The sequence below is a fragment of the Alosa sapidissima genome, chromosome 11, assembly GCF_018492685.1.
Source record: "Alosa sapidissima isolate fAloSap1 chromosome 11, fAloSap1.pri, whole genome shotgun sequence".
NCBI lineage: Eukaryota > Metazoa > Chordata > Actinopteri > Clupeiformes > Clupeidae > Alosa > Alosa sapidissima.
The window spans coordinates 31,816,589-31,827,488 of record NC_055967.1 but is presented as its reverse complement, the minus strand read 5'-3'; the positions used below and the strand labels follow the sequence as shown (position 1 = coordinate 31,827,488).

General features: G+C 41.9%; 1 protein-coding gene across 1 annotated transcript; it reads right to left on the bottom strand.

Annotated features, from left to right (window-relative positions):
• Positions 1 to 638: 638 nt before the first annotated feature.
• On the bottom strand, positions 639 to 10,900 carry bmb (brambleberry). The gene is made up of 13 exons (XM_042110665.1): positions 10,742 to 10,900; positions 9,838 to 10,083; positions 9,584 to 9,712; positions 9,130 to 9,315; positions 7,928 to 8,150; positions 5,406 to 5,522; positions 5,049 to 5,228; positions 4,651 to 4,857; positions 3,450 to 3,594; positions 3,102 to 3,160; positions 2,896 to 3,020; positions 1,263 to 1,363; positions 639 to 963 (listed from the first exon to the last, which is right to left on the bottom strand). Exons 2-13 carry the CDS (start codon positions 10,081 to 10,083, stop codon positions 840 to 842), a joined length of 1,842 nt encoding a protein of 613 aa, XP_041966599.1. The 5' UTR covers positions 10,742 to 10,900; the 3' UTR covers positions 639 to 839.

The following is a 10,900-nucleotide window of genomic DNA, read 5'->3' as shown; positions in this document are numbered from 1 at the left end:
TACCACAAAGTGGTAAATGTCTGAAATACGTGTGGCAGGGCATCTTTAAACCAACATGGACGCTCGTGCCCAACACTAAACTCGTGCATGAGTTGTCATCTACCAATCGGCATGTAAAAACTGGTGCCAGAAATTGCAACCATGTAATGCCATGTTTTCAAAAATGTCGGCGGCCAAATGCCATGCTAAGTGGCTGAAGCTAACCCTTCAAATCCTGACCCCCTGATCATTACTCATTGCCAGAGTGTCTCGCAGAGACAATTCAGTTGTGCTTTTGTGAGAACTCTGGAATTTCCAGGGCATGTCCTACTTGTATTTCTGGTCTCAATCTACTCCATCTAGGTCCCCTCCTACTTCTGTAGAGAACGTAAGTGAGCAGTTGCAGGCTCAAGGTTCTGAAGTGCAAGATGGTCATCAGGCTATTCTGGATGACCTGGCAGAAGTTAGAGGCCAAATGCCATGCTAATTGGCTGAAGCCAGAGAATAAACGGGCTCTGCTGAAGCTAACCCTCCAAATCCGGACACCCTGATATCAACAGCAATGAATTGGCTTTACCCTCAGTCTTGTAACAAACAAGCAAAAATAATTTATTGAAATTACAGCACATCCAACACACACACACACACAATAATGCACCCCCCCCCCCAAAAAACAAAACAAAAAAAACAAAAAACACACATGCAGAAACTTTGAGGGGAAAATGTGTGTGTGTGTGTGTGGGAGGGAACCGTAAATATAGACAGATACAAAACCCTAGTTAAAAGCATGATTAAAAATACATAAAGGTATGCCTTCATTATGTCTTTCAGGCAGGGGGTGTAATTTAACAGCATCAGAATCAGTTGTGAGACATGTGGCCGGCCTCATGAACACGGCAGAAGTCCTGGCCCAGCACGGCTCTCTTCTTACAGGGGTGTCCCAACTTTGTGGTCCCACCACACAGAGGACGTCCTGAAATGGAGCTAGAGAAGGAGAGAATGCTAAATGTTATGGCAAGATCAAAGATTTAAATCATTATTATTATTTTTTTTTAAAAACACAAACACACACAGCACCGATTCGGTCCTATTTTCAAACCTGCCCAATTATATTTAGATAGATTTATAGCCATTTAAGTGCATAGATACAATGACAGCACAGCAAAATTCAATGTTTAAAGCAAGTGACACACAGTAGACATGAATTAATTATCTTATGAATTGGCATTTCACTGACACATTGAAGAGTCCCTTAAGATGATGGGAAATGAGCGATCTTTTACCCATTGCTGGCACTGGAGTGATTCATGCTGGAATTACAAGACTGGTCAACCGTGTACAGGACCCCTGCAAGATTCCGTTGGGCGATATTCTCAAAGACAACCTGTCAAATGAAACAGAAGCTGAGAACCGTTTATAATGGACACGAGTATGTATATCTGACTGGAGTACTCCCTTCAGCTTGTGAAGCCCCTCTGCCCAGTACATCCTCCATTTATAAATGAAAAGCCTGGGTTGCTGCACACAGAGAAAAGAAGGGAATGTATCCTCCCGTATATAACGCTACAGTGAACATCGACGAGGGATTCATATTAGGCTACTGTAAGCTGCAGTCTGCTTAGGCCTATGTAAAAAGAGCTACTGGACACAGACTAATGTCAGTTACATATCAATTTAGTTTCCTAGAAAGTAGGCAACAGTTTATCCTTCACCGGCTAATTAGCTCATCTAAGAAAACAGAAGAGTCCCACCGTATCCCCTGGCAACCACAGGAGTCGTAGCCTCTCTCCCCTGCCATCCATCCCTACTCACGCAAGACAGGGTAGCTTGTTTACGTTCACTTATACTGACGTTAACGTTACTGGCTCCGAGCGCTACAGTGGACTTGAACGGAACACACACCCAAACAGGTTGGATAACGATACAAACTTTTACACACTCCGGAAGAGAGTGTATTAGCCTAATGGGACGATTCTGCTGTAATGTTTAAAGTGTTTCGTTGTAAATGTTAAGTCTGTTTTAAGTTGTAGCCTAGTAGGATGTGTGAATGAAAGAGTGATTGGGCATTAGGCCACTGTTTTGGTGTTTTATTATTTAAAGGTGCCATGTGTAACGTCTGCCGGAAAATTATTTCATACTCCACATTTCATAAAAAATGGGGGCAGTTTACCTCCAGAAAGTAAGATGGTCTACCCTAGAGTAACAACCGGGAAACGTGTCTTGCAGTTTGGCTGGCGGTTATGTTGCCCGCATACTGCCTCCCATAGCCGAAACTGGTATTATGACATCTGTCGGGCTGTGGCTAGTAATTTAGCATGCTAATTCAGGTGGATATATCTGCAGCACTATACCTTGTCATTTTTTTAATGACATCATCGCCCTTATTTCTTCTCATTCTTTTGATGCGTGTAGCTCATTTTTTGGATATTTTTACCTCAATTCTTACACATGGCACCTTTAAGGGTATTCTATTGGCCTATTAGATTAAATATAGACATTTTAATATATTAAATACTCATTTATCTATATTTTAAATTGCCTGTTATTATTTATTATAGCTACTATTGTTATATAATATATACTTGTTAAGGTAAGTGCCTCACCTGGGCAGTAGACTGAACATATCACACACACACACACACACACACACTTTAGTAGCGGAGTAACTCCTCGCTCCCGCTACACTTATACTTAACTAGCTCCGCTGGTGGGAAAACGCATGGGACTGAGTTGTAGCGCTATCCTGTTGTGTGCAGAGGGAATTTGAAAGACAATGGATTATCCCGCCCCTCGGACTGAGCACTGCGAATGGGGAGTCCCCAGACCCTACATCTTGATGTGGGTCTGGCTCGTCAGGCTAGTGTTGGGGGACCCAAAAGCCAGATTAATAACTGGTTTGTACCCGACTGCACTTACTCCAGATAGACCAGGCTTGTTTTTAACCACAGGTGTTGAATGGTTTGTTGTGCACAGGCTTGGTCCGCCAAATCGAGACCGCCATTGTGGTTGTGGGGGAGAAACAGCCACCAGACTGGGGTCACCTAGGAATGAAGTAAACGAGTTAGAAGGTAGAAGTGGCAGCAGCAATAAGGGTTAATATTCATGAGTTGAGCATTACACACCTGCCATGAAGCTGATTTGACCATCAATTTCCAATCCTGTACCACTGTCCAGGTATTCCCTACACAAAAAATAAGAGTGTGTGTGGTGTAAGAGGCGCATGTAGTCTGAACAGTTATATCGGAATTCATGTCGTATTGCAAAACATCAGACCTGTATCGAATTTAGACCACATATGGAAATGGCCCAAATCAGAATTGAAAACTCTGATTTCATGTGACTTCAACTGTTCAGTGTTTTGACATCAAATGGAAAATAAATATATAAATAAATATTGGATTTTGGTAGTGTAAACCAAGCCAAAGCATCTGAGCACTTGCTCACTCACACACACACAGTTGTTGACTCACTTCTTGGGAGTGGACGATGGACGAGACTCGTACTCAGGAACATCCTCTTCAATCACTTTGCCTGGAGGACCACACAGAGCCACAGGAGGAGTGTCCCCCTTAATCCTGGACACTACCCACAGCACCTGTAGTACAAACCAGCGTCCTACCAGAGGAGAGCAGCTCATTATTGTAAGGCTTAACCCTTAAAGGTGTAGGTTTTTGAACATTCTAAGTTCCGCAACAATTGAAGGTTCTAAAATTCCATGTTGAATTCAATGAACCCAGGTATTCTTTAGAACGTTCATTTCCCAACATTCCCGTCACACCGGTGTGACAGTACTCCTTTAAGGCCATTATCTAATTCAGGGGTTTTCAACTGATTGTGAACCAGGGACCACCACTGAATAAAAATACTGATTCCCACATTGCAACTACATTACTGAATCCATGGTCAGGGACCTCACGGAACACAAGTGGGCCACTAGGGGGTATCACGATTTCGATTTTATATCGAAATTACATCTCAATCTCGAACTTCGAACTCAAAAGTATAATCGACGATGCATCCACACCCCCAAGGTCACGTCCAGCATGTAACTTAAGCCAAAAAGCACAAACGCACGCGCTGAACTGCGGCGTCAGCTCCTCTAATTTTAGGCTGCAGCCAGTTAAAATACACACATCAACCGACCGAAATCGAAGCCCCTCTTGCTACTTTGAAATCATCTGTGTGGAAGTATTTTGTCGTACATTCACATCAATTAACACTAACTTAGCAAGTGAAAAGATGATCTAGTTACAGTCCAAAATTATTTTAAGGCTTAAAATGCACATTGATTGGTACATATTCCATGAACACTAACCTTGGGTCTCTTCAGAGTGTGCCGAAACAATCAAATTATCATTCTGTGTTGTTTCATTTCACTATGTTCACGTCTCTGTTTAACCCAATGTTTGTTCTGTTTACATTACAACGTCGCGGTTGGAATGGTTTCAAAAATAAAAGCCCCCCGAAACAGAAAAGGCCAAAAAAAAGTAAATAGCATAAGGAATGCATTAACAGTAATATTGAAAAAGATCGAAAATCGAATCGTGACTTTAAAATCGAATCGAGGATTTGGAGAATCGTGACACCCCTAATCACACACCTGAATTTTGGCACAGTGCCGAATAACCTTAAGCCCTGCAGTTAACCACACCCACAGACACACACACACACCTAAGGAGAGAGTGAACAACAGGAATGTAAGTGTGAACAGGTCGAAGGCAGATTGCTGGTTGACTTCTGCAATAGCGTTGAGGGGCACTGTGACCATAAGAGAGAGACGAGAGAACGTGGGGCACTGAAGGAAGGACAGCAGCACAGCACTCAACAGGAAGTACCCAGCATGCATCACACAGGTCCAGACAGCACGAATATTCATACCTGTACAGTAGGTGACAAAACCAGTCATTACATTCAACATTTCACCACAAACAGAATTGTATATACAACATCCAAACTCAAAAATTGGAGGCTTTCTATAGCATCAGACATGGGCTAAAGAGAAAATACAAAGAGGGTTAATCTCACACCAAGATGCCATTGTTTTTTGGGGTTTGTAACATGTGCAATACCTGCCCATCCCAGGTATCTCTGGATAATGTGTAGTCGGTCCTCCAGTCGTCCCTGCATGTTGTCCAGATAAAGCAGCAGGTACCCCAGAGTGCTGTTCATGCGTTCCAGCTTCCCCATGAGCTCAGAGTAGAACCGTGCTGTGTCATTTTGCTGTTGCAAGAACCCAACCATGTTGCCCTCTGCAAATGCGAAGGATGATGGGTAAGCACACCAACTAAAGATGGTCATTAATATCAGAAGGTACAAAATTTCTAGATTACAAAGTACAGCAAGTGAGCAAAATAAATAGGTAGATAAACTAAATAATGGGGAAAACTATTTAAAACATTTGACTTGCTGCTGTAAAAAGCACTCACCTATTTTACTGTAGATGTCCTGGGCACGGCCTCTAACTTCTGCCAGGTCATCCAGAATAGCCTGATGACCATCTTGCACTTCAGAACCTTGAGCCTGCAACTGCTCACTTACGTTCTCTACAGAAGTAGGAGGGGACATAGATGGAGTAGATTGAGACCAGAAATACAAGTAGGACATACCCTGGAAATTCCAGAGTTCTCACAAAAGCACAACTGAATTGTCTCTGCGAGACACTCTGGCAATGAGTAATGATCAGGGGGTCAGGATTTGAAGGGTTAGCTTCAGCCACTTAGCATGGCATTTGGCCGCCGACATTTTTGAAAACATGGCGTTACATGGTTGCAACTTCCGGCACCAGTTTTTACATGCTGATTGGTAGATGACAGCTCATGCACGAGTTTAGTGTTGGGCACGAGCGTCCTCGCGCGTCCATGTTGGTTTGCATTTCTGGAAGACGACAAATAAAACAACTAACTACTTGGATTAAGCTACTGATACTTGACTTAATGCCTACATGGTTTAGGCTGTATTACCGGACTTTGTGGTAAATAAAAGAAAAATGTTAATGTTGTCATATTGGGCTATTATTTGCCGTATATGCGGGGTGCCAAGTAATTACCTTAAAGTAACTGACTATGACCATACACTTTGGCAGATGCATAGCAATGACCTATATCCAATTATTAGCCTACTCATTGCATTGTGTATGAAGACTATTTTAAAACGCACAGCCTGTAGTTCTGTAGAATGCAACGTCAGGATCATATAACCTATGTCTCCCCAAGTGATTTAAAACTAAACAAATGTCAATGACTTATTTCGTTTGCTTTCTTGCAACATTGACATGATTAGGCTATGCATTTGATTTAAATGTTCAGGCTGCCAGTCGAGGCAAAAGCCAAATGTCCAACAACAGTTGCAGACTCTATGCCTGCTCGAACCACAATACCCGAGGGATGTGCGCTTCTATCGGAAGTTTAACTTGCGTTGGCTTCATTTCGTCTGCCTGCAAATGTAGCCTAGGCTTAACAAGCTGCAAATTCACACTGGGTGCAGCAAAAATCCCAGCTATCCACAAGTTTTTCATCGCATGTCTACTTAATTAATAGTCATTTTCGTTGGATAGCCTATTGCGTAATACAACCTGTCCAAATATAGCATTTAGGGGTCATTATTTGTGTAGCCTAACGTGACTCAATATTGATTCGTATGTTTATTATCACAATATGAACATCACATTAAATAACCCAGGACTTCAGAGACAGGGCAAACTTCTACCCCCATTCCCAAAATGTTATCCCAAACAATTAAATACATTTGCGCTTATAACTTCTTTTCCTATGAGGGAATGTCCAATCTTAATCAACGACATACCGTTGTACCTTACGTTGTCCCTGTCTGTAACGTGGAATCTAATAGGCTAATTCTAGCTGGTGCCGGAAACGAACACCCATGAAACGCCATTTTTGTAAAGATGGCTGCGGTCAATTTCAAACTTTTTTGGCTGAAGTAGCTAGCCTAGCATGGGCCATTGACATGAATGGGGGCGGGACTTAGTCACTCTCTCCAGATATATATAATACCTCCATGGTAATGATGCACATTACTTTTACCCCTTGCATCGCGAGGAACCAATCACATCAGTGTATCTGATAGAAGCGGGCCATGAGGCGAGCTAAACAGATGACGACAGCGCTTCAACGAATCAGTCAGTAAACATTGGGTGTAGTGTTATCCAATTGCGTGCAGTGAGATTTTCAAACGCATGCTTGGTGCTGCCCCTTGAGTTGGGGCATTTTCATTATTCGTGGCCAGACCCTTAATCTCTCTAGATTACTAGGGTCTGGATTTTCCAGGCAAGGTAGGACAGATAATCTCTTTTGTTTTGTTTAATTACAATCCACAATATAAAAATAATACACCTAAAAGCTTCAAGGTGGTTTTCGGTCACTTTTGTTGTGGATTATGTCTTTGTTTTCTTAGTACTCTGCCTGTATGTCGAGTATGTATGTAGCATGTACAGTTGAAACCAGAAGTTTGCATACCCGGTACATACACATGCTAAAGTTGACTAAAAAGAGAATAATAAAAAAAAAATATATATTTTGGATTTACATACCCCTATGTTAAATTCCAATTTAAAGGCCAGTTATTTCATGGATCCAGGATACTATGCATCCTGATAAAAGTTCCCTTGACCTTTGGAATTAAAATAGCCCCACATCACATACCCTTCACCATACCAAGAGATTGGCATGGTTTTATTTCAGTTAGCGTAATAGCTGGTTTGATTTGCATTGAGAGATGATCTTATGGAAAGTACTCATGCCAATCATGAGATCTGGTGAAGGGTATGTGATTCTCATTTTTTGAATTAAGGCATTAAGATCAATTCCCAAAAGATGGTATTTTATTCCTCTTTTTAGTCAACTTGAGCATGTGTATGTACAGGGTATGTAAACTTATGAGCACAACTGTACATGTATGTAGCATGTATGTGTATATTGAGTATGTCTCTTACCCATTCTTTGAGAGATGCCCTGGATGAGCTGTGCTACCAACTCCTGCCCGGTGCTGATGAGGGCCTTCTCCTGTGCCAGTGTCTGCAGGTTGGCACTGATGGAGGCATCAAGCTGTTCCTGACCATCTCTGAGCACCCCCTGCTGGAGCTGTAGGACATTGTGCCCATCTAGCAACTTATCAAGAGACGCTGCGGTCAGGTCCCGCAGTTCTTTCTGGCCTTCCTACAGACACAAATGAAAATGTAACAGCTTTTACTGAAACCCAACCTTGAGGAGCATGTATCACACACAGTCACCTGCCTTGACTCGCACATATAAACTTAAGTGACAGCAAGGTCCATAAAGGCATAGATGGCAGAGTTTGGTGTGGATGAACTTGACTGGCCTGCGAAGAGTCCTGACCTCAACCCTATAGAACACCTTTGGGATGAATTAGAGCTGAGACTGAGAGCCAGGCCTTCTCGTCCAACATCAGTGTGTGATCTCACAAATCCGCTTCTGGAAGAATGGTCAAAAATTCCCATAAACACTCCTAAACCTTGTGAAAAGCCTTCCCAGAAGAGTTGAACCTGCTACAGCTGCAAAGGGTGGACCGACGTCATATTAAACCCTATGGATTAAGAATGGGATGTCACTTAAGTTCATATGCGAGTAGGTATGTAATGATGACCGGTGCAATATGATATGATATATTACCGTGCACTGTATAATTTAGCCACTCGGCGTCTTTTTGTTCGCGTCCACATGAAATCCATTCCACTCACGTTATCAGGAGAACGCCGTAGCCTAAAGTTGATTTTGAACACTTACTTTGGTCTCACTCATTGGATCCAAATAACAGAAATAGCAAACTCCAAGTTATGGTAGGGTAAGTTAAGCTATAAGCACAAAGCCAATTTAATATGAAAAAGTAAATGGGACACATTTTGAAACCATTTCAGCTTTTGTAGGCCTATCAGTGTTTCCTGAACATATTGAACACACTTTTAAAAACACCGTGATAACACCGAAAAACGTGATAATTTTGGTCACTATAAGGTTAAATTTTCATACCATTACATCCCTATATGAGAGTCAAGGCAGGTGAGCCAATACTTTTGTCAACATACTGTAGTGTATATATAGAACAAAAACAGTAAATGAGAAAACCATGAGGTTAATCAGATTCTGAGAAATGGCAACTTAAAATCGTAATGCAGACCTTCAGGTCCTCCATGGCATCAAGCTGGCTGGTTGCCGTGGCTATGAGGGCGTTGACCGTGAGCTCGGCCCGTCGTCTGAAGTGCTGCTGCCGAGTGGCATAACACACGGAGCGCGCTCTGTTGCTCACTATGTGGTAAGCATTCCAGGTGTCAGAATCCATGTTGGCAGTGCACTCTTTTAAGGACTGAAGAGAAGAAGCCCGGGTTGTGGAAAAGGAAAATGGCAAAAGTCACATGTAAAAAAAAAAAAACTACTGTTGCTTTAATGTTAGAATTTTACCAGGTTACAGCTTTAAAAAAAAAAAAAAAAAATGCATCAATACTGGATACTGTATTTAACTGTTGTCACACTGTTATCATTTGCTGGATTAAAGCACTTAAACATACAGACTTTAGAGTTAAATAAAAATGAGTGGACAAACTGGATGAGGAGGCCCAAATACCTCTACTTACCATTTCCTCTGTGCAGGGGTAAGTCCGCCGACCCTCCACCTCCGCTTGGCAGTTAAAAAGTGCCACACCCAGTTTGGCCAGACTCTCCTCTGACAAACCATCACAAGTAGACCTCAGCTGACCGATAACCTGGTTGATGACAAACCCTTCATTTGTTAGAAGACATTCTGTGACTTGATCTCTAAATATTTATGGCTAGCCTTTAAAAAAAGACATTGTATGATTAGTCAATTGATCGCAAAGACATGCATTACCTGTAAATGACAACTGTCTAGAGGGCTAAGTTGCATCATATTGCCCTCAGCAAGAAACTTCTCATCCACCACACGCATTTCAAAGGTGGGAGGGTCATTTGGCACAGCAGCTGGACCAACTGGTGGTGGGGCAGGGGTTGGTGTTGGCGTTTCCTTCAGCCAGTCAAAAAGGGCCCCCACTGTGCCACACTGGGTGCATATTACCAAGAGACTCCACAGTGCCAAACTAGACACCCAGAGATGCATCTAAAGTACAAAGCCAAATTACAAAGACACAGAAACAATGCCATTGTAAATTGCCAATTATAATTACTCAATATTGATTATGACCATCATTATCCCTGTAATCTACAAAACAACAAATAGTAATAAGGCCTGTTTGACCTCAAACACTGCTTTTAACTAGAACTGTATAGTTTATTGTATAAGTTATACTAGGATGATTAATTAAACAGCCCAATCTACTTTATTAATTAACTTATTTTAATTGAATTTGTTTTAACATGCAGCTGTTTAATTTGTCTTACCACTTCATCCCTTTTCATGTTATATTGCAGGCCATATGATCTGAAACAGCGTTACATTTCATCTGCAAACTGCAGTCACAACACTGCTTTCCAAAAAAGATTTTGTCCGGGCATGCCACTCTCAGCGCTACCCACGGTGTAAGCAGCACTCCACTCAGTTTTGACACAAACATATCCATATATTACGCAAACAGCACATTCTCATCGGCCCAACGGCTGTTTAACGGCAAATTACAACAATGCGCTGCAAAGCGTGCAAGTTGGACAAATGAAAGCTGTACGATAATATTCAGTTAAGACTGCAGGTGAAATGAATGTGCTATAATTTCATGTGAGGAAATTGGTTCGTCCAGCAAACACAAAATAACAGAACTAACCTTAAACACTCCAGTCGATATAAGATGAGTTTGGTCGTGGATTCAGTTTTCAATGGGTCTTGTCCACAGATGTGTCATGTGAAATCTAATTTAACTTTCTTTTGAGCGGCGCTCTACTCGTCGCAGCTTTAAATGGCAAGCATACAGCCAATCAAACAA